This window comes from Polypterus senegalus, chromosome 9 (genome assembly GCF_016835505.1).
Source record: "Polypterus senegalus isolate Bchr_013 chromosome 9, ASM1683550v1, whole genome shotgun sequence".
Classification (NCBI taxonomy): Eukaryota; Metazoa; Chordata; class Cladistia; order Polypteriformes; family Polypteridae; genus Polypterus; species Polypterus senegalus.
The window spans coordinates 35,677,375-35,703,199 of NC_053162.1; the positions used below are offsets into that span (position 1 = coordinate 35,677,375).

The 25,825-nt window shown below is 35.1% G+C and overlaps 1 protein-coding gene across 1 annotated transcript in view; it reads left to right on the plus strand.

Moving 5' to 3' along the window:
• fto (FTO alpha-ketoglutarate dependent dioxygenase) overlaps window positions 1-25,825 on the plus strand; it is a 402,707-nt gene that overhangs the window by 162,614 nt on the left and 214,268 nt on the right. Inside the window, exon 7 of the mRNA XM_039762921.1 lies at window positions 540-659. Within this exon, the coding sequence (XP_039618855.1) occupies window positions 540-659 (120 nt within the window). The remainder of the gene's footprint in view (window positions 1-539; window positions 660-25,825) is intronic.

The following is a 25,825-nucleotide window of genomic DNA, read 5'->3' on the forward strand; positions in this document are numbered from 1 at the left end:
AATATGCATAAAAACGAATAGTGACCATGAAAATGTATTAATGCTGCACCTGTGTTTTTGGAAATAGTGGCGTCACGTAATATTTCTTGTTGTTTTTAAAAAAATATCAGTTATATTAAATGAGTCAGAGTCATTATAAGTTCACTTCCTATCATTTCATTGTAGAAGGCTTGTTAAGCAGCTAAATTTAACACATTTGGTAAAGATTTTTGCTCTAAAAATTCAAAGAAAAAGACAGGTGAGATTCATTTACTGCTTCTTCTACTGAAGGAATTACCATTAAATGGGCAGCCTTGTAATGAATTACTGTGACATTGTTCTTGTGCTGTATGTTTCCTTTCAGGTTAGAATATCCCTGAATTTAGAATTTCACAAACACTTTTCCTTTTTAAACAAACATTTTAAGTGTGATGCATAAATTTGTGAATTTAAAGGCAGAAACGTTAAAAGGAAAGGAGTAAATGTTGGGTGTATCCTGTATTATCAAATACTGATGATGTGTCTGCACTAATCGTTCTATCCTGTTGTCTTTCTTATAGGTGGAATTTGAATGGCTGAGACAATACTGGTTTCAAGGGAGGCGATATGCAAAATTTACTGATTGGTGGTGCAAGCCCATAGAAAAACTTGAAGAGGACTGGAAAGAGATGGAGCTGATGGTGAGTGAATACTATAAGCTGAAAAAAACGCCTATTCTGCCACTGCAGCAAACTGATAGATCTTCTAGTAAAAATTAGCATTCTAAAAATTAATTGAAAAGTCAGCTGAGTTGCCAATATTAATCTTTTCGTCATTGTTTAAGCTTTCTATCATAAAGTGGATGTAAAGTTTTGGTAATAATAAAGAATACATTTTACTACATTTTCATTAAACTAATTCAAAATTTAGCTAGTTTATTTTTGAAAAGGCACACATACATAAATATCCTGTACATCAAACAGGATTTTCCAAGTAGTGTGTTACTGTGGTATTTTGGTTTTAATAAGAAAACAATATCTAGCATCTTGTACCTTGGTTGTGTTTTTGTTTTATCATTTGTGTATCCAGTGCTTAAAAGACCGAAATTAAAATTTTTTGATGGATGGTGGTGTTTGACATAGTCAACTTGACTTGGATATAGCTGTGGTACTTATAAATAAACAACCTTATAAATGTGAGCCCATTTATGACAATAACATTTTTATGAGGTAGTCCTTGGCAACTATTTAGAGTTTGGAACTGACAAAGTTTAAATGAGTAGAATGTGGGGGCCCTCATCTGATCCTGCTCTCCAAAAATGTGTTGATTTAAATGTACTTTGTAGTTCTTCTACATATACATTAAAGGTTTGTTCTTTTACTGTTGACATCATTAGCTTGCTGTTATATTTGTAACAGTTTGTTTATGGTTTATTTTGTCTAGTTACTGAAAATATTTGTGTGTGCTATAAACAAATGATTTTTCTATGTATTTTAAATCTTGTATTCTTATAGTATTGTACAAAAATCTTAGGCACTTTAGATAGTTCACAGCAATGTAAATGGGTATCTTCTAAATTACTGCGTCAGTATAAAAGAGCATATTTTGGAGTTTCTTTTGCAGAAATGAAACAATGCAGTAAGATATTTAAATGTTGTTAAAGAAAGTAACTAATAGAGCACTTTCCAGTTAAAAAAATACATCTTTGTAGGCATATACAGTAGCTCAGTGCTTAATTAAGATATGCAGGCAGTATGTGCCATGAACCTGCCCACAAACAGTAGCAAAACCCCATCATAAGAGGAAGGGTCCATCAACCAGCTTATGGAACACAGGGGAAAACAAAGAATCTTCATAAATAAAAGTATTTAGTAAAAAAATGCTTTGAAAGCAAGGAAACTCAGATGAGCACAAAAGGCACCTATGGGGTTGTGGGGGGGTGCCTGGAATAGGCAATCCAGTAGCAAACAAGTCCAATGCAGAATCCAAAATAATAGTGAAAAACAGAGCAAAAAGGTCACAAAAATCCAGGGATCTAAAAAAGCACAGTAATTGGCATAAGAACTCACCACCACCACTAAGCGCAAGGGACTTCTTGTGTCTTCAGCTTTTATAGGGTTACCGACACTCCACTGATGGAGATGGAAGAAGACCTGCCTCTTGGGGAACCAACCCCAAAAATAAAAAAGGAAGATAACAGAACAAGCACAGAGATAAAAATGACGTAATGCACAAAACCAATAAAAACACATGTTAATGCAATTAATTAACATAAGTAAAAATATTAACATAAACGAAAGAATCAAAAACTAACAAAAAACAAAAAAGATATAAAAAAAGAATTTAAACATCAGCGGCTGAAATGTGTGTGGTGTTGTGGTTAAGGCTTTGGACTATGGATTTCATACCCTTAAATTTCATATTCAGATGTTGACTTTGTGAACAAGTCACTTCATCTGCCTGTGCTCCAACTGGAAAACCAAAAGAAATGTAACCAATTGTATTTCACATGTTGTAAGTTGCCTTGGATAAAGGTAAATAAGTAAATAATAATAATAAATAATTACGCAAATATACCAAACAGGTGGTAATGATCAGTGACATCATGTGTCGTTTGATTAACTAAACAGAAACAGATGTGTAGACTTGAAAATAAAACTGGGAAAGGGATAACCACTAAAAAAGTAAGCTTGTGGTAGATGTGGTAACTTAACCTGCAAATCTTACACCATGGCAAAAGTAAGCATAGCGACAACACAAGGTGGTCATCCTACATCATCCAGGTCTCTTCTAAGCAGAAATTTCACAACAGACAGGTGTTTCCAGATGTGCTGTTCAGGCTCTTTGGCAGAAGCACAAATGGGCAAGACTGAGATCTAGAATCACGTTGGTCAACCACTGAAACTTGAGTGTGGCAAAACAGAAATGTATCAAGCATACTTTACTCAAAATCAATAGATTTTTGGCCCCACCATCATCAGCTCAAAATTGACAGAAACACCTTAGACCCAGACACACCTATCTATAGTCCAGAGAAGTCTTATCAGAAGTGGTCTTCGTGGGAAGAGGTGCAAACAAACAGACATTCCTCCAAGGTGGAAAAAATGCAAGCCAAATTTACTACACATGAAATGCAAAGACTGAGGTGCAGGAAAACGGCATTAGGTGCTCTGGACTAATGAGTAAAATCTGAACTCTTTGGTTGTAGCAGAAGGCAGTTTGTCTGGTGAAGGGCTGGATAACGGCACATGAAGGAATGTTGGTAGGTAAAAGTGAAGCACAGCTGACACTTCCTATAGGTTTGGGGCTAGTGATTTGTTAGTGAAAAGAGTTAGTGATTTGATCATACTGACGGCTGAGAAGTACAGGCAGATTCTTATCAGTCTGTACTATTTAACTACCTGTAGCAAAAAGAGGAACAGAGAATCATGCTACACATACTATGAACCCCGTAATGTCCTGATATCAACATCATCAAGTCAGTCTGAGATTGCTTACAGGGACAAAGGCAAGTAAGACTACCAAAGTCTGCAGTTTGGAACAAGCAACTACCCAAGTACATTCAAAAATGGCATGCAAGTGTGCCAGATATTGATTTAATTTATGTTTTTGTCTTATTTTTCTTTTTAGGGAAATTTCTGGGAAGTTTTTTGATTAATACAAAAATATTCATGGAAAAAATATTCATAGTGTGGTTGTTTCTGTTCTGCTGCGTGACAAGTTGAAACACCCTAAATAACTTAACATTCACTTCTTTGAGGTCAGAGAGCAAATTCCCATAGATGTATGCTGAATATTCACAGGCAGTGGCCAGGCCAGGAACTGAACCTGGGCTCCTGAGGCTGAAACACTGCTGGGCTATTCATTTGTGTTGTCAAGAGAGATACTGTACCAGGTAAACATTAAAATGAGTTTAAGTGGAAATGAAAAACTATTTGGAAACTTCAATTTACATTTTTAGCCAAGCAGAAAAATTTCAGGGTTATCTTTAATGTTTTTTATTAAACAAATCCTGATGCTTAGCAACAATTGTTAATTTATTATGTGTGGCGAGTAGCTGGGGGCGGTACCCAGCCAGGACACCCGGAAGGACCGGAGGAGGGATTACGCATCCGCCAGACCATGAGGGGGCGACCGCCCTGGTGGCTTTGGGGACCACGGGAACAGAGCTTAGAAGCTCAACCCTATAGGGGCACATGGTCATCTCCAGGGGGCGCCCAGATGCCAGGAGAGCCGTGGTCCTCAGCACTTCTGCAACACCCGAAAGTGCTGGGGGGACAAAGACCAGGGACACCTTGAGAATTTCCGGGTGCACGGCCGGCACTTCCACCACACCAGGGAGTGCCGGTAGAAGATCATTGGGAGGCACCTGGAGCACGTCCGGGTAGGTTTAAAAGGGGCCGCCTCCCTCCATTCAGTGGTTGGAGTCAGGAGGAAGAAAGACAGAGCTTGGAAGGAGAGGACTGGAGGCAGACCTAGAGAGAAAATGTATTATTGAGAGGCCTAACTTTGGAGATGAAAGTAGGATGTATGCTGTTTCACTGTAAATGATAGTGTGTAAATAAACGTGTTGTGGTGCTTGTAACGATGTCTACCTGTCTGTGTCCAGGCCATATCCCACACATGTCACTATATTCACAATAAGTTATTTTTATAATTCATTCTATAAACAGCATACAGAACGTACATCTTCCAAAGCTATATTGCACATGAATCTTTGTTACTTTTTCAGAATAATTTCATTTAATAGTATTTTTTGTAGGTTAAAGAAACCAGCTGTTTGTCTCTAGTGCCCTTCTTTAAAACTAACATTATATCTAGGCATTGAAAAAATTTGGTTTTCCAGTAAAATAAAGTGATTAATATCATTCTTGACATATTTCTGGCGCTGTGCTGTACAGTGAATGTAGGCCTTATATCTTATAAAAAGAAATCTAAACGTTTTATATAATGATGTACATCTTTTAATCTCATTTTTTCCTATTTTCTTGTGAGGTCAACTTTATTGTCACGTACTCAATTCTTACTTGCATGTCTCCTCAGAACATTTGATAATAACACAATAACAACAAAAGATACACAATAAAGCAACATACTGCATATACTCACAATTATATTCAATGTTGACAATGTGTTTTCAATTGTTTTATTCATTTATACACACACCGTTTTCTATGATAACATTTTTGTTCTTATGATTGATTGTCATTAGCTCAGGCTGAGCATATCACACTAGATTTTCTTTCCTCAGCAACCACCTCCAGCTAATCTTAGGGAGTTCATAGGACTGCTGAGAATGTATGTTAATGGAAGATCTCTAGAGACTGCCCAATTTAAATCCAAACTTTGAAATTCAGAAGAACTCACAATATTACATTCTTTGAATTTGTATTGGTGATGGTCAATGATCTCATTTTTGTATTGAGTAAAGGAAAAATCATTTTACATACACATGTTGTGAAATTTTTTTAACTCTTTTGAGATCCTCCACAACAGTGCTGCATGCCGAAAATGCAATTGATGCGTCTGTCAAGGGTTGCTTGTCTGTTGCCAAGGCAATAGCAGGTTTTCAGCGCCACCAAGGCAGCTACATGTTCACAGCCTCCCCGCGTAATATGTCTGTTGCCCGATGGATAATGCAGGGAACATTATAACCCTTCCACTGACCTGGCCCTGTCCCTACTTGTTTGCTGTGTTTGTGTGTATTGAAGTGGTAGCTCCCATTTGAATAAATACCCTGATTGTTTCTGTATTGACTGGAATAAAGTTGGTTTTCTTAAAGCCTTTGGACTCAATTCTTCTCTCGGGTGCAGGGTAATGACTCATGCGTCACAACATACACAAATATAACATTCTTAAACACACTTAATGCAGATGAGGGTCACAGGGGGGATGGGTTTAAAGCCTATCCTATCAGTACTGTACACTATGTTTAAAAAAAATCTAGTCACGGCTTGGAGACACACCTTTGCTCACACTCCCATAGGACTCAGTTCAAATCAGCAATTGAAGTAAGTTTTGAGTCTTTTCGTTTGTTTCAGGAAATTCAGAGGAAAAGCCACACACAAGGATAATGTGCAAACAATACCCAGACAACGGACAGTTGTAGGTTTCAAACCGAGGATCTATGAAGCAGAAGCACTAACCACATAACACTAACACACATAAACATAGTTTAAAGTTTTTACAATTAAGCACCACTCATCATTACTCATCAAACAGACAGCTTACAATTTTAACTAATGCCTTTCAAATCAAAAAGAACAATGCTGTTGCGTTTCAGTTTTTGTTATTCAGTTCCCAGTACTAGTTTGGTTCACTTACCCACGTTTCTTCTAAAAGCATATGATTGTTGCATAGGGTACTTCAAGAAGTTTAAGATGTTGTCGCTCTGCAACACAGCTCTTCATCACAGGTTTTGGTTTGTCCCATCACTGTCTTGTCTGCTGAACGTTGGTTGCTACACCTTAACATATAGAATATCTTCACAGTAAAAGCTTTACCAATGTTCAGGTAATTATGTCAATTCTGGATTAGAACTTTTTTTTTATCGTTCTCATGTTGGATTCAATTTAAGTGCACAGTTTACAAGAAAAACATGTATTTTCACTCCTGGACAATGAAAATCTGATTTTGCTACTGTACATCGTGTAATCATTAAATGTTATGCAGGATCATCGGCTATAAACCAGAGGAAGAGAGAATGTTGCATCAGGGTTTCTGTAAAGAAAAAAAGAAAAGAAGGCAAGAGATACAATGTTTGGACTGTATAGATAGCCCTGATGAAGGCCATACAGCTGCATCATTGTGTCTCTTACCTTAGTTAATAGTAATATACATACTATAGACATGTGTAAGGTTATTAAAAAGGATTGCCTCTATTTTGAACAAGTTTAATTCTGACCAATAGGAAAACTGTCCAAGCGTTGTACGGTATGTTACATAGGTTGAAAATTGTCTCTTCAGCTGCCAGACAGTGCAGAGAACTAAAATGGTCCCATCATAAGAACAGTCTTTTTCAATAACACTGATAGAAAGTATTGTGAAGGTGTGAACATTTTAACTTTGATTTTGTGCAATGGATTTGCATATTTTAAACATTACTGAACACAATTTGATAACTTTTGGAGTGATATCTACATGTTTGGGTTTAAGCTTGCGGTATAAGTGACTCAGGTTATTTTTGTATCGTGCTCTTCACTGAGTGCACACTAAATGCTGTGACAAGTTCTCAGTTAAAATGCAAGTATATATTTTACAAGTTACTAAATACAAAATTAGTTTGCATAAAGACACAGAAAACAAAGGAAAAAATCATCATTCAATCTCATTGAAACTTGGTATAATTATTGGACATCTGAATTACATCTAATTGATTGGTTAATTTAGATTTGTCATTTGTAGATTTGAGTGAGCTACGTTGAGCACTAAAGGTTTCAACCGTATTTTGGACTAAGCAGGCCTAACAACAGAATAATCAATGCTATTTTACTATATTGGCTTCTTGAGCATGATATTTATAACAGACACAATTTAATATGGTACAGAAGACCCATCAAAAATTCAGTCCAACAAAATAGGACTGTGTTGTAGGATTTTGAGACATTAATAGCCCTTGTAATCATGTCACTTTAGTAGTCTGTGCATTTTTCTGAGTCATTTCCACAAACACCACTAAATGTTCCCTAATTTTAGTTGCTTAATTCAGAATTAGCTGCACAAATTTTTTTTGCAGTTGATGTACTCTAATTCCAAGGTTATGCATTAAATTTTATTATGCATTTTTGTGGATTAATCTTAGCCTTTTGCATGCAAGTGGACAACAGCATTGGCTCTTTGAATAATCTAAAGCTTTGCATTGATAAAAATGTAGCATAATCAGTATAGTTTATATTTATTGTCATATATGTATAGTAGATCAAAATTCTTATCAGCATACTTGACCAGCACTCACAACACCCCATTATCTGGTGATGTGAATTAATCTTATTCCATGAATTATGTAGAATATAACAGCACAGAATGTAATTGGTGAAAATTAGCCAGGGCATGGTTCTGCTGTCCATACACCCAGCTTATACTCATCACTTTTGGAATAGTGTACGGATGAGTGAAAGGAGATCTTGTTGCCCATCATTTGGACTCTGTTATATTTGGTGAAATGCTGTTATTGCATTCCAGAGTAAGAACATGATATCCAAGATCAAGCTTTTGTGGTGGCCTTGTTGTGAATTGATGATGTTTTACTACATCAGGTTCTGAGCAGCATAGCTTCACCGGGAGGATCAAAATAAATATATAGATACGTTTTGTGAAATGTGTTGTGGATATGATCCCAGCCTTGCTGATGATGTTACTGGGTTAGGCTATAGCTCCCTATGGAATCTGTTATTGTATGATGCTTACTTGGAAAATGGATAGATGGTTGGGTATATTTGTAACCCTGACAGATTAAATATCTTGTTCACAGCCATACAGTGAGTCAGCAATGGAAACGAATACAGTAAGAAAGAACTGATTAACAGCCCAGTACTCTAGAGACTTGACCACGCTGGCCCATATGGCTAATTGGTTACATTATTCTTTAAAGTTCCATAGTTCGTTACTCTCCAAGTCCCAATAGCCTCCTAAAGTCAAAGAATGTTTGATATAGACATGTATGTTTGTGGAGAATCCTCCAGACTAGTTTATTGTGCTGGGTTTGAGATCACCATATGGCTCTTGTTAGCAGCCTGTCTGATTTCAACAAGCCCCTAAACAGTGTCTGTTAGGAACCTCAGTGTTCTGAGGAGGCATAAGTTATTTCCGACTCCAATTTTAGCTTTGCCATAGAGTACCGTCCTGCTCAGAACATTTGTTACCATTTATATGTGGGTGACAGCTACCAACACTAATTGAGAGTGGCTGGTTTGAGCATTTAGTGTGGATAAGTGGTGCTGCTTGCTGTCAGAGCCTCTAGAGTGGTAGGTTTTCTTTTGTTTGTTTTCTTTTTCTTTTTTTTTTTTTCTTCCTTCTTGCACAACAAGTCTGCTCTTGAGCCATCTGCATTATGCTTTACCTTTTGCTCAGCATTTCTAGATTGAGCAGTAGGGGGCAGTCTTGTATCAAAATTCAAGTGTAAACTTTTTTATTGTATTTCATATTAATCGAGACATATGTGCATCATTAAAGTAGTTTTCAAACTGTTGATACTCAAGTATTATTATTACTGTTTTTTTTGTTCAATGTTTGTTAAAGGAATACCCTTCTACACTCAGAGGTTCATTTTTATTACATGTGGTCAGTCTGAGTGGCCAGCTAAGACCAAGAAACCACCTTAACTGTTCATCTAATTCAAAGCAGAAAACTTTGAGCCTGTTTATGTTAATCTCTCTGTTAAACTTTGACAAATACACAGCTGTAAGGCCCTGTGTTTTAAGGGAATGATAGCTTATTTTCAGCAGCATCAGTGGTGAGAATGGTTTCTCCCTGAGTAACAATTCAGACACAGTTGTGAGTTCTTAGCAGTGAGTAATTATGTGCAACTTCAGAAAAACACCAGCTTAAGGTTTTATATATTCAATGATGTGCAGATGTTGCTAAATGTTTGTTGGTATGCATGAAATTATTGCAGTAAGCATATGTATTGTGAGTGTGTTTGTGTACGTGTGTCTATGCATGTTTTATATTGATCAATATGGAAAAATTTAATTACATGTACAGTTTACATTGATTTGGAGGTTTATACAATATAAAATAAGTGCAGGTCTTATTACCTATCTGAAATATTTTTGCATGTAAATGTGCATGTAAATATGGCGACTCATATGGAATGGACACATTTTCAAGTATATCTGCCCTTCTCAATGATAGCATCATATGTGTAGAAATACATGATGTGTGTGTGCACTTTAGTGGGCGAATATAGCAGACTACAAATTAATGGCAATGGTTGTCACACATCAGAAGTTTGTCTGTATTTTTTCTTTTTTAATAAATGACATTGTCACACATGTATTGATTTATAAGCCACTACCCCAAAGCATATATTCAGTAATAGTCTGCGGTCTTAAATGGCCTATTAATGAAGTGTCAAAGGGGGCAGACGAGATTTGAGTAACAGATGGGCTAGAGTTGGAAAACTAACAGCTAAGTAGAAACATCAAGCTAAAAATACCATATCAAAAAGCTTACTTGCCCCAGATTGAGGTATGGCAGCCAGTGACCCAACATCTCTGGTCAACAAAATAAAAGAAGGCCCTGTTAGAGGGTGCCAAAGAACACCAAAGGCTGAACAATGCAGGAGTGGAAGATACATGTCTTATGTGATCAGTTTCAGTTTCTGTTGGTGCACATCCAGCAATCCAGGATGGTGCTGACAGTGTAGGCAGGTGCTGGCAGCAGAATGGGGGAGAGAGGGACATAACTGCATTGGATAATCATAGAATATCTAAGTAATTGTTACTAGTTAGGTACTTACCCTCATTTCATCAGTGTACCCATGTGCGAGTGGGTCTATTCAGGAGGATAATGCTCCATGCCCCAACGAGCCAGTCCTGAAGTGACTCCAGGATCTTGATAGTTAATTGCTGCACTGTGGTCACCCCAGTCACTAGATCAGTTTTACTGAACATATGTGAGGGAACAAAATTTTTTGAAGCAGAGATTTGCCAACAGGTAATTTTCAACAACTATGAAACACAAACGATCTAGCATTGGCCCACATTCCCCTCTTACACTTTTGGTATTGAGTAGAGTCAACACCCTGATAAATTAAAGTCATTTTCAGGACAAGTAAGGAATCAGTTCATGAAAGCCATTAATTGATTTATTTGTATACACATTCACAAAGGTGTAATATAAATAACTGTATTACACTACATAGTGCAAGAAATTAAATGGAAAGAATTGAAAATGTCATCAATGTAAACCACAAAATTGTGCATCTGTGGTTCCTTTCTAATAGACTCACTTCTGTTTTTTTGCTAGTTTCAGAGCTATGAAATGGATGAAAATGATTTTGTAAATAACTGTATATTTACTGTGTACCAAGAATGGAGACCTTTCAAAGGAAAGAGATAAGCAACTAGAGGAAGAATGTGTGACTGCTGTGGAAAAACACATAGAATTGATAATTCTGTTCAACTCAGAATGTTAAACAATTAAACTATAACAATTAAACAATGAAAAAAGGTCAGTAGCACCAGTAGTCTGCCCTTCCTGTCTGTGTGATCGAGAAATACTAAAATAAGTATCTGTTGAAATGACTCTAAATGCAACCCCGTCCCATTTTTAAAGTTCTAAAAAAATTGTCCACCACATTAGCTTTTTCTTTCACCCATCCATTTCTTGAACTTGTGTTGTCAATTCATTCCACACACACACACCCATCTTCAATTGAAAATGTTTCTTCCTCTCTGTATTAGCATCTTTTCATCCAGTGAAGTACACTAACATAAATCTGAAAGTACATAAAACAAATGATTAATTTTGCTAATTTAACCCATAGCCCTTATTGATCTGTGTTAAGGTAAACTGATCAGCAAAATGCCATCTCTTTCCTGCCTTTAATATTTTATAATGTTGGGGGCTAATAAAGATTGTGACCACTGGGTATCAGTCTTCAAGTATTTAAAATCAAATGATTTTGTAATAATATTCAAGATTAAAAACAACTGGAAAATGCAGTCTGAAATGAAATACTCCAATTATACTATTAACCATTTTGCGTGTTCTGAAAGATGAAACAGGCATGGAGAAAGTGACCGAAATTAGCCTTAGTTCAGTTGTGTTTTTAACATACTCTTTATTTGAAAATTGAGCCTTTCTTTATTAATTATAAAAGCTGATTGACTGAAATAACTATATACATTAATGTTGCATAATACTGTCATCTTATATAGCATTTTGTTTTTTGTCTTTCAACGTATGAGTTTTGTGAAAACAAATTAAATATACTGTATATATAAAGTATTATTTTCAATTTTAAACAATGATAAAAGAAACTTAAATAAAGGTTTTGTATTGAACACAACATGAATTTATTTTTAGAGATGTGCATATCTTTGTTAGTGTCTTTTAGTTTAATAAAAATTTGTCTGTACAGGGTACAGTTTCAAAATGTGCAGGTTATTCAGTTTCTGTTTTTCATCGTCTGAAGACCCGCTTTTTTCCTTTTGACTTTAGCTTCCCTGTTCTTTCTCTTATTTTGTTGGTATAGATATTTTCATTGGTAAATGAGCCTTTTCAACCTAAAATGAAAATATACTAAATAAAATAATAGATTTTACAGAAAAATAGATTTTCATCATTATAATCCTTTAAATATAACAGCAGTAAGGAAAAAAAAGATGTCAGACATTTCCCTTTTTCATATTTTAACCATTTTAATGTAATCTTGATATGATGATCATTGTCCCAAAAATTCAAGTGAAATCTAAACCTTTTATTAGGCAATGTATATTCTAATTCTGGTGCTTATTGCTAAAGCTGATCTCCCAGTGGAGGCTTTCTGTGCGCTTCTGTTGTGATGTAAATTCTCAACTTTCCATTCGAATGACATTCTGATAAAACATCAAATAGTTGTTTCTTTCAAAACTATTACCTTATGAATTGATGAGCTATTAAATGCAAACATATACTGCAAAATGAAGGTTATTCAAATGTTAGTATTTTTTGTTTAAGGGTGGGGAGAAAGGCGTAAGAGATTGAGGTGTTATCAAGAAAAACATCAAGACAACCGTCAGGCGAATTTGAAATTTTCGTTTCCATTTGAAAGGAGGTGTACAAGCTTTGCTTTCGGCCTAAAAAGAGAGCAGCATAAAAGCTGAAATCTCATGTGATGTGAATGAGAGACTTGCAGAAGCTGTTCTAAGATGCTGCGGATAGAGAAACTGTCTCCCAGGGTCTGGTATCATGCAAACCTTACAAAACTGACATTTATTTAAACTATGAACAATGAATAGCTTTAGCAAGGCTGACAAAAAGAAAGTCTTTCTTATGCAGAAAATGTTAAATACACACTGTATCAATTTAGCAACAATGAAATCAACTAAAAGTCTTCTTTTTTCTTTCAATTACAACCTAAGCCAAGTTTTTATTCACATCCCAAATTTGTTTTATTTATGTGATTTGGGTTTTATTTTCAGGTAGTCTTTCCTCCCAGTTTTCCTCTGACAGAATGGAGCTCTTGTGGTTTTCTGTTCTTGGAAAATAAAATGTTCAGTTTATGCACACAAGTCTGTGGAAAGTGCCAGTCTCTCTCTTTTTTCCTTTTATTCGCCTTCTGACTAGTGGCAATTAGCAAGTCCCCCTCTCCAAATCCTTCTCCCTTCAGATTTACGTATCGATAACTGATTAAATTATTGATGGTGTTAGAGGTCATGAGAATGTTATTGGGCTGTAAGCTGCTCTGATCAAAATCTAAAGGTTAAGCAAATCTGTGCTGGTTTTGTGTCGCAGCGTGCAGACATAGACAGGCCGTGAAAATTCCCTGTAGAGGGGAATGAATTCTCATATTGGCTATGAAATACTCTTTTCCTCACTGTCAGTTTACTGCAGCAGTAATGTATTTAGACAGCAATTGGCCTTAATAACCTTTATTGACTTCAGTGGGCCAGAGCCAAGAATGTAATTATTAAAGTGTATCAATTTCATCGCAGTATAGAATTGCAGTGTATATATATAATTATTTTAAGGTCTTCTGGGCCAATTAATCCCTATCCATTTATTTAATGCGTTTGTAAAACATTATAAATTTTATCGTTCTTTCATATGTTTTATCGTAAATTATTTTGTGAAAGAGATTAATGTCTGTCACTTTAATGAAAAATAGGTAGTTTACATTAATTTAAGAAAAATGCTCAACTTAAATGGGCAAGGATTATATGTGGTAATTTGTACAAGTGTCAGATGCACATATACTGTAATTTCCTTCTATTTTAAAGTCTTTAAAATTTATTTTTATGGAAGACTATGAGCCCTCACTTCAAAGAGTGCCTTTAAATTCCACCGAGTCTACTAAAAGGTTGGGTGAAAACACAGGATGTGACACTGAAATACAGTAGCAAGAGAAGGTAGTGTTCTCCCTCACCATATATATATATATATATATATATATATATATATCGTTATTATGTACCCGGCTGTGATAATTGGTCAAGGTGCTCTCCAAGCTGATTAATGTATCGCCAACAAGTCCAAAGGTAGGTGGAAGAGTGCCTGACAATGGCAGACCTTCATGGTGTATATATATATATATATATATATATATATATATATATATATATATATATAAAAAAATGTGTGTGTGAGTGTGTATCGATCTGAACCCTAAATATTTTAAAAGGTTTTATTCTTGTATGGGTTTTTATGTGTAGGGTATATCCATCCTATAAGCCTTCCAGATGTGCATCTGTGTTAACTAATGTACACTTTCATTACTTCCGTGAGCATCTGGTGCTGTCTGTTTAGCAAGTATAATTTGAGTCCCAACATCACAGAGTTCTTTATTTAATATATTCTATAATATAGCATTATGTTTTGAATTTTACAAACGTAATTTATTTTTTCTTTTGCTAATGTTTCCATTCTATTTCTGATTAAATAATATAAAATGGGAGATTAATTCCTATGATCTAATATTCAAAAAATGTATTACATAACTTCATTCTAATAAAATAATTTATTGATTTGTGTCTGTAAAAATGTTCACTTTTCAGTTAGAAAAGAATGTAAAACTTCACCCTGCTTTTTAAAAAATAGATTATTTTGTTTCTTACTCACATAGGCTATTTTTTTCAGCTTATCATTTATGATAAAATAAGAGTAAATACTTAAAGCAAATGAAATGTTTGTTCTGCTAGAGCTGGAATATAGTGGAAACAGTTAGCAACCTTGAAATCTGAATTGTTGAATCAAATAGGTGTTTTGTTCATTTTTACATTTTTTTGTAAATTTCAATGAAATATTATTTGTTAAGATAAGTATTTCCTCAATTCTTATTTATCATCTGATTTTATGAGTGCAACATTGGTTTATTCTTTTTAATGTGTGTTTTGTGGTTTCAATCTTAAGGTATTCTGTCAGTAAAATAAATGGTCCATTCTTTGTGTTGTGTGTGTATATGTGTGTATTTTTTTGTGCTGATGAATTTTACATTATGGAGATGTTAATCTTTAAAATATCACTTGAGAAGTATGCCAAAATTCAAGGGTTCGGTATTTACAATTCTGTTTGAAGTGCTTATTCAACAGGATAAGCACAATTTTAGGAACTGCCTGATAGTGTTCAGGGTAAATACTTAAACCCCTTTAGAGAATTTCACACACAGATAGAGAGCTTCATATTTGTGTTTCCTTAAGCAATGACAGCCTGCAGCTTTGTACCTTAAGACAGAGGTGTTGAATAGAATTCTGCAGAGGATACATCCAGTGACAATATCTCCAGAAGCATCAGAGAAAACGAGTGGATAGGCCTCAGAGTTAACCCTCTTCATCCCATGTCAGGCCTCTTTGACCAGCCTGCCAGCCGGTGTGTTCAAAGATCTGAGGTGATATGCAGCCACTGCTGATAATCGGCACAATCTTCAGTGCAGAATGGGGCATTGAATTAACCCTGTCCTGTCCTAGCTGCCTTTTCTGGTGTTTTGTGTTAGACCATAAAATAAAATATGTTGAGAGTTTTCATTATTTTTATTGATTTAAAGTTTACAATAAAGCTAAAAGACTGTTGTTTGTATGCTAATGTCTACCCGTTTTATGAAAACTTAACCTTGCTATTTCTTGTCCCTGGACAATAAATAGCTTCTTTATGTAATTTTCTTTTTCTTGGTTATTCTGGAAAACAATATTTTAGGACTGCATTTATTTAAGTTAAGAAAACAGAACTGGCAACACAGGCTTATAGTGAATATCTGTATGACAGTAATTTCTTATATCTATATATCTGGTGGATGACAGCCATAGACTGACATTTCTATTTATAACAAGTTTCGTTTTACTAAATGTTAAAGAGGTCAAACAAGGAACAGAGAAAAAACAGCCAAGGTAGGCTTGTAATAGTTCAGGTGTCTGTACTAAGTTCTGAATTGTGATGGTAGCTGAACTCTCCAGATCTCTGCAACTAGAAAACTTCAAAACTCACATTACTATTAGAGCTCTTTTTTTTTTTTATTAGACGTGCTTAGGTATTCAAAGAGAATTACTGCAAGCATCCAACCTCCGATTGTCATCAGATCACAGATCAAAATTATGTCCCTATTTTATTTGCTTCATTAATAGTAAAGACATGTAGAAAACTCAGTATTGTGATGTCTGATGACACTTTACCGCAGATGGTGTTTTTCATGCCATGTTTTAAAATGTTTTATTCTTATTGTGAGTATCTTTTATTTATTTATTTTTTAACTTTTTTTTGGAGTTGCAGCCAAAATTACCTTCATGAAACTGTGGTTTGGCAGCAGCAGCACTGACCATAATGTGATGTCTTTGGGATAAGACAAAATCTAGTTCTTCAGAAAATACATCTGTAGAAGCAGTGTGTGGAATGTTGTAGGATTGAAAAAATGTTTATAGATTAGATATATCCCGAATGCTTTTCACTCACTGGGAAAAAGATGGCCTGTTCTTGTCGTCTGTGTTGGTGTCCGTGTCTTAACATGCTTGTCGAGTCGCCCTTCTGTCAGGCTAGTGGAAGTACAAAACAAAAGACAAGAGTACATCTAGAAGAACTCTCTATTCAAGCACATGTTCTTGTGATGGCAAAAGTCAAACTTGAGCCTTCACAGGAATGTGATGAACCTCACTTAAAATCAACAAGAAGCTGTTTATCCTACTTTACATGCTGTTCTACTGGCCTGTTACCTTCTTGCATTTATCAAAACCAAAGGTGTCCAGATAATAAGCTTTCTTTGCCTCTTAACCACAAACACAGGACAGACACGCTCGGAAGAAATATGCCCTGTATAGTACATGTGTGGCATAATCTTCAAGAAGACAGCAAACACGGGTAATTTGTTAGTTACTTAGGGAATTAGTGGCAGGTGAGCCTCTCTAAGCCTGCCAGCTGCCTCTATAAGAACATTATGATATGGTTTGTGAGGGGGAAACAGAATGGCGGATTCCTCTAATGAATGAAACATTGCTGTGCTGTGATTGACACTGATGTCATGAGATTCCATTGAGAGAGATTTTAGTCATTCAGACTGCACCTGAATCATCCCTCTGGGCCAATGCAAGAAATTAATTGCTATGTTTTGTAAAGTGATGTCTTTATATTTTACTATAAGTAGTTTTTAACTGTGTTTTGTTATGCAGATATTTACATTTACAAAATTTAGGCAACATTTAAAAAATTATTTAGCAAAGTTGTATGTGCCATAATCTCATTCCATTGTTAAGCTACAGTAAGTGCACAATTTTAAATGTGACCAGTACGAGGTAACTATACAAAACAGGGAGAATATAGCATCTTCACGAGCTGTAGCACCTACCTGTAAATGTCTGCCTTTTTAATGCATTAGTACAACATCTAACAGTTCATATGTCAAGCCAAAATGTGAAACTGCTTTAGTAGTATAATTATTCAAAAATCAAAGGAAACTTTCTTACATATATATGATATGATATCTGGTATCAAATTCTTGTAGCTAACAATAGTTTCTTTCTTTTTTTAGTAGTCTTCATATTGTGCAGTCTGGTTCAGAAATAATCATATAATATAGCATATCCCTTTTTAATGGTATCCTATCCTAAAATATGCTTATTTTTATATAGTGTTGTATTATGTATTGTTTGCCTTTATTATGAATACAAAAATAAAGTGAAATTCCAGTCCTCTTATGCAACAGTTATTAAATAAAAATACTTAACCTCTGCCAGTTGTGTACGAGTTACAGGAGTCAAAACCTGATTTATTGCTAGCTGATGTAATGCATATTTTCATGACATATTTTTTGATTACTAAAATAATTCTTCTGGTGACCTTGTAATTTATAATCAAAGTGTTTTAAGACTAATGCAATGGAATTTGTACAGCCGTCCCAATTCCTAAGAATGTTTAGGACACCAGCACGACTTGGGTTAAAGTACACATATCCTTTTTCAGTTTCACCTTTTTTATGTTTACTATTCAGGCATGATGACAAAGTCTAATAAGCCAAGGAAAAGAACAAAGGATTATAGAATAGATGTTTTTGGCTTGCACGGTGTGAAAAAAAAAATCATTTGATTTGGCTGTAGTGTTCATAATGAAAGAGGAGTTATCAAAGATGCTGCTTATAATTTGGGATGAACATGACACACTCAAATATTATCTTAAATAACACTTTGATGGAGACAGAGATACATATTCATTATTTAAATGCACAAAGAAAGAAGAACAAGAAAGGAAAGTCTCTTGTTATGAATAAGAAGCATTCCTGCTGGCAATGCACATTGGGAAACAATCAAACTCTCCTACATGGCTTTCAAGCTTCCCAGTGTTTTGATTTTCTTATTTCCTTTTTTTTGTCATCCTTCTTTTCAGAAGCCATGTATAAGGAAATGTGAACAGATACATTATTGAATGATATTAAAAAAAGAACATGTGTTTCGAAAAATTACTCTGCAGATATTTGATCCTGCTGCAGCTTGCATTCTTCCCTGCTGCTGACCAGTATTTAAAGTGATTGCCATTTAGATTGTTTAAACTGGTTTTAGTAAAGAGAGGCCTGGCCTCTCTCTTCCTGGCTCCTTTGTTGTACTGCCAATACCAGAAACTGAATATACAATACATATTATCCATCGTCTATAGTTCTTCATCATCATGTTACACATTTTTATCTGAGTGAATTGCATTGACAATCTTAAATTCACCAATTACTGTTAGCTTTGCTTAAAACAAGATTCTTATTTGCAAAAAATAGTTTATTTTTGGTGGGGTAAGTTATGTCATTTCTACACACACTCTAAAAAAATAATGGTTCTGTAATGGCACTTTATGGTCCTTTACTGGGTTGTGTGGTTTCTTGTTGAACCTTTGCTTGACAAAGCACCATTTCATTCTGAGCAGGGCTCTTTGCATATGAAGTTGGTTTTTTGTGCTTTTAAAAACTTCCTAATATGTAGAAGAAACCTGAAATCTTTAACATATGGTGAGCTACCTAGCCGGACAGTAACAGATTAAGAAAACCTGGACTTAGCCTGTGTTACTGTATGCAGTGAGAATTCTTTTGAAATCATCTCACAGATCCATTACCATCTATTTATGGTTATTTACTATATGGAGCCTGTTATAGATCTAAACATATAAAGGTTCTTTCTGGAACCTTCATGTTGATGGGTCTTTCAGGAACCATCGCTCTGAAGAACCTCTCTAGCACCTTTAGTTTTAAGAGTGTAACCTGATAATCTATGGGCAGATATCATTTTTCTTCTGGCCAGCAAAATACGCTCTGACATGACAATATTACACTGACATTTTGATTCAGCACATGACTTTAGTCATTGCGGGTAATGTCTGCACCAGTTGAAATCACATAAATAATATTTCTTTTTTGTTTTATTTTTATGTTTTACTTCTTTCTTTATAATGTCAATTCATAGCTATCTTGTGCATTTGGTTTTCTGTGGATGCTGACAACTTTTCACAACTGAGAGCTCCTTCATGTGTGTTTTAATTTTATTATTATCTTCTATTTGTATTACTTATTTTACCCAGTAAGCTGTGCCAGACTGAAATACATAAACAGCAGTAGATAGATAGATAGATAGATAGTATGTTGATACTTTAATTTCTGTAAATGCATTCATAATAAAATATTAATTATTAATATTTATTATAAAGGTTCATGGTTTGTTGTTTTGATGTAGGTAAGTTGTGTGTTCTGTTTTATGACTGTCATGTGTATTTACATCATTACTATGTGCATAATTCTATTGTTTCAAGGATGTTATTACTTGAGATTGGATGGAATTGTATTTACAGTTTGTGTCCAAAGTTTGGAATCACCCTTAATATTGGTCATTGTTAAAATATTATTATTCAAAAATCTTTATACATTTAATCAAAATAATAACAGACCAAAAAGTGCTTTAGTACTTATATTTAATTTTTGAAGTATTTTAAGCAGAACAGTTTGTTGATGTATTTGGCTGTCAACACTCTTCCAAGCAATCAGCTGTGTTTGTTTTGCTCCAAGAGAAATTTTAAGGTGGGTTGCTGCTCCATGCCTCTACTTCCTTCCCACTTTTTTTGCAACCTAAACAAGGAAGGTGCCGCTCTTACTGCTTTTCTGAATTCCTTGGATAGACTCGGACCCTGTGCTCCTTTCACCTTCCACTGTGGTCAAAAAAATAAAGGTACAAGTGGTCATTTAGGCTGTAAATTTAGGGGCTATGACAGCTGTACCCTGGTATGGGTATGACATTTGTATTCTTGAAAAAAACGTGTAAAATGTTGAAAGGGTACAAATATTGTAGTCATGCTATAATAAAAAATAAAACATTTCATCTATAACATATAAAAGAATGTTAAGGAGGGGATAACACAGGAAAGCTCACACATCACAGATTATTTGATTTAACTGCCTTGCTTAATTAGATAAAAGCAAAGTTCAACAAGTTTCTCTTCTAGGTGGTTCTTAAATAAAACCCATGTGTTCAAAATCTACATCTACACAAAAGTTGTAATTTTTTTTAAAATTTTTTTTAAAGCTTACATACTCAGATTCTCTTTTCCATACACTATGGTACAACTTTTTTATTTTAGTATTTTTGAATTTGTATTTAACTGGTGACTCTCAATTGGCCTGGGATGCATTATGCATCAACACCCATCCCTAAACCAGTTGATTTTTCAGGACTTCTCATCTTTGGTGTTGCATTGATCTCTCTGGTCCATGGTGCAAATAAGAAAAAATACACATGAATTACAAAGTGCCAATGCAGCTTCAGCTGTAGAAGAGCTGACCTTCCTGTTTAGAATTACTTTATTCCAGACTTGGGACAGCCTGGTAGTATCAGATTTCCAAAATTATTCTTTTCTTTTTTTCCACTCTCTTTCTTTCTAAAAGGTTTCTTGTGATGGTTTATTCATTTAAGGCCAACTTGGGACCCACGTGGCAAACACAAACTTTCCTTTTATTAACTGAGTCCCAGTGGGGAAATAGAATGCTTTGCTAAGGCTGCCGATGAATTTCTTGTATTTATGGATGGCTTTTACATGGCTCATGTTAATCAGTTAGCATGGGATGTTAAACTTGCAAATAGAGAAAAGTAGCTAATGACCAGATCAAGACTTTTTTTATTGTGTTATTTGTTTAATATCCCCCTTTCACATCAATATATTTAAATTTTCACTTGACGTCTGTCTTCGTATTTTTCACATAAATGCTATTAAAGCTTTGTTGAACATTTTTCTAGCAGAAAAGTAATTAGGCCCATTAGACAGGTGACATTTGTAAGACATGACACTCATTAATTTTGGTTGTGAGTTGAACTGAGAACTGTGCTACAATAAATAGCAATTTCATTTCTGTTAGCACTGTATAGAGTACATCTTTTAAAGTGTTGGCCTGCTGTGAATCAGCAGTGTGCTTTTTAAACCTAAATAAATATTAGTTATGGTTTGCTCTGCTCTCTACGGTTTGTATGTTCAGTTTGGTTTAGGATTGCATTACATATGAGGGGTTAATATATCATGTGGAGGTCGCACAGACCTGGAACTCCCAACAGCTGTGGGACATGCAGTCTTGATTGTTTTGAATTGTCTTCTCTTTCTTTAACAGCAGTAATTCTTGTTTATAATGTCAAGAGCTGTTTCACAAAGCACACTTTTTTAGTGGGGGGTGGAAAGGTCACATTCATAACCCAATTGCATGGTTACAGTTTAAATGGATTCCCTCTTCTGTTAATGGGTAACAGAGTTGCTTCCAAGAAGGAGGGTGCAAGGCAAACTCCTCTGCTGGCCCCAAATGACCCATTGTAAGAGTGTCACAAAGGGGCTGGGGGGTTTACTTTCTTCAGAGCAGTTGCCTGCCATTAAATTGGTTCATCCAACCGCTAACCCCATTTATTCATTAGACAAAGACTCACTAAACAAAACAATAACAAAAAATGCCCACTGACCCTTATGTCAAGTAATGCCACTAAAATTGTTCTTGTGCTTATGCTTTCTTTTTGTGGAATGTATAATTTTAATGTAAATTAGTAAGGATAATGGCCCTAACATAGATCAATGTGGAATTTTCTACATTCAAAGCTCTTCTCTTAATTATGGCCCAGTCCATGCAACCTTCTTTTCCTACGCTTGTTCATATTTCTTGCTTTATATTCACTTTTGTAAAAAAAAAAAAATCTATAAGAGAAAATAATCATGAACCTAAGTTTAAATCTCATCCCCTATAGACGGTCAAAATGTTAGTTTAAGAAAATTGTGCTCAGTTATGCAGCTCACAATGGTAATAAAGCATAATGTGCAACTATTTTCCTTCAGAAATCCTTTGCTAATGTGGTAAGAGAAATCTGCAGCTGACTTCCGTGAACAGAATTAATCATCAGTGTTGTTTAAATGGTGAGTTGGCGATTAAGCTGTGTTGTGAGCACATTATTCTTCAAAACCTTCACTGACAGTGACCAATACAAGAAACTAGGAAACACTTGATATACATTTGAGTAACTCTGCTGCCTATTAAAACACTGAAATAGTATGATGCTATGGCAGTATGTGTTTGATGACTTCATTCATGAATGCAAAAAAGAAAGAAATAAATGACACTTGAATACAGACACAAACTGCTCACAACATTTCTAGGGTTCACATTCCTAATTCTGTGATATACACACCTTTGTAATCCACCTTCTTATGTTGATATACTGTACTTTGCTATCCACCGAACAATCCATTGTTTCAAAACTGTTTTTTAGGTCTTATTGCAATAGGCTTTTGAACGGACTGCATGCACTCTGTTTCAAAAGCATGTTTGCTAGCCCATGTTCCTCTTACGTCTGTGTTAACTCAGTTTTAAAGCTTGTAGAGAAAAAGTAGTAAATAATGAAGCTTTTTGAAATTTAGCTAACTATTGTAAATGACAAGGCAAGGTTGAAACAAAGCTTTGGGGTCCCAGAGGATGCCATGTTTAATTAAAGCATCTGAAGGACTAAAGAAAAGCAGCTTTAAACAAGGAGAAAATATCAGCAGTGACATTGGATTTAGGCTTCTGGGGATTCAGAAGCTGGTCCATGAGTGAATGCTGACTTCCATTTCTTTCTTTCTTAAGTACTCTCTGGATTGGAAGGAACGGGGCTTGAGGTGACACACGTCATTAATTTGGTCTGGAAAGGACTTCTCCATTCTAGGAATGGAAATGGAACATGTGTTAGTGACCATACAATACCTTTAGTCATCTCTCTGTGCTTCCCTTTGCTGAAAACCACAAAACACTCCCCATGCTCAGGTGTCTCACACGGTGTATATGAGTGTTACATAAAATTAAGCATGAAATACATGTGTTCATGTACAGTATTGTGTTCCTCTGTGATATGGTTTGATTGTTCTAGCCAGTAATGAGGAGCAGAAGTGGTACTAAATGTGTGAGTAAGATTCGGTCAGTCCACAATCAAGCATTCTAAACAGTAGTGTCTCTCACAGAATGGGATTGTTTTTGGGTGGGTTTTTGTGTGTACGTAATGTGTTTATTTCTACTTTACACACAACATAATAACACATTCTCAGATCTGTTTAATCCATGGGGGCCGAAACCCATTCCTACAACATTATACACAAGGGAGGTGCCAGTCCATTGCTTGACCTACTCATCCATACACCTGCATGAGGCCAGTTTGGAATCTCCAGTTCATCTAACATGTGTGTCTTTAGGGATGTGAGGGGAAACTCTTACAGACACAGGAAAAATGTACAGGCTGTACACAGCAGGCCATGGGATTTGAACCTTCTTTCCATGAAGCTGCATTGCTAACTCCCATGTTTCCATGACACCTACTTACAGCACCTATATTCACTTCTTAGAATTTTATTCTTATACTTTATATTGGAATTTACAATGGAATTAATTTAGATTTTTTCACTGTGATTAACAGAAAAATACTTTATTTAGACCACTTTGCAGAGGTCAGCTTTCAGTTTGACATTAAAAGAGTATTTTTCCCATGATCATAGTAAAAAAATAAACAAATTAAATTCACTGTGATTCAATGTTGTATTAATACTTTTTATAACCACTGTATATATACATTGTAGTGTAGTACACGTGCATATATATATATAAACTCTCCATTCATGTGCATTTGTCTGTCTCTCTATATATGATACAAAGAGAGAGGTGGATATATCAGTGGTCACAAAATCCAGACATTTACTATTTGTGCCTTTGATATCATTTTCTGCAATTTCATCCCATAAGCCAAATATGAAAGTCTGTTTTACCAAATCATGTTGTCTTTTTTTGGACAAGCGTTAAAGTCCATATACCCATTTTTGTAAGTCAAGACGCAGCGCAAATGTAATGGTTAGAGGTCATGAATAATTTATACAGTCACACTCCAGTTTTTACTGGTTCTGTGAAAGATGCAGTAGTCACTTCCCAGCTCCTCACATTATGCCCTGTATTATGATATCTTGGATTAGGGTAGCAGAAGATTCTCTGTATCCCCTATGGGAATGCAACATTTTCAAAATGCAAAAGGCTCCTAGAAATGAATTTAGACAGGCAGACACAGTTGAGCTTTATATGTCTATTAGTTGTTCACACTTTTACTTTAGTGGATTGCAGGCACAAATGTCCATGACAGAGACATTGCTGATAAGTCTTTAATTGTTAATATTCACTTTAGGATGAAGAATAGAAGAGGCTATGTTTCAAAATTTTTTCAACCCTCAAATTAATATTTCACTTCACAGTTTGATATTTAATATTGATGTGACATTATTTTAATTTTAGACACACCTGAAACTGATCATTCAGTCTCAGTTCTCTAAATGCAGTCTACTTGGATGCTTGTAACAAACATTTGAAACTTAAATAATTTCTTAGCTTTGATTTTTGCATTGCCCCACTTAAAAAGATGTTAACTATTTATTGTATAGTGTTGTTTATTAAAGAGGTTGGCAAAGCAAGCCTCAAGTAGAAACATAAATAAATTCCAAAAGTCTAAGTATCAGACTTCAGGCATTTTAAAAGTTTCAAAATAACTGCCTCATATAAAAAAAAAGTTTTAAAATGTGATAGGTAGCTCAGTCTTGTTAGAATGTGTGATAGCATGGTGTTGTGTGTCCTATATGATTAATAAACTTAAATAAACTGCCTCTTTTACTGTCAAGTTCTGACCTGTTCAAAGCACATGACAAGAACCTAGGATGTAGCTTTCCAGAGCATTTTATGAAAGTATGTAGACAGTGATCTTTTCCAGGTCATCTGTTGTGCCATTCTGCACCATCATCACCATCATGATCTAAGTCCTGTACAGCTGTATGTGATGTCTGAATGAAAGCAACCCACTGTATCAAATTCTCTAAGACAATGCCTAAAAAATAAAAAAAGATTGACTTTAGGTAAAATGCTCAGCGGGGTTTTTTTTCTATCCACCTGACCTTGTCATCAGACTCACATTTAGGGACTTGAAACATTTATCCAAGGCAATTTACAACATTTATAATACAATTGGTTACATTTCCTTTAGTTTTTCCAATGAGAGCACAGGCAAATAAAGTGACTTGTTCATGGTCACACAGTGTCAGTAGTGGGATTTGAACCCACAACCTCAGGGTCTGAAGTCCAAAGCCTTAACCACTACACCACACTGCCTGCCTAGCAAAAAAAAACAATTCTATCCATATTAATATGTGTACATTATTTGTTGTATACTATTTTTGATTATTCATTTTTATCTAA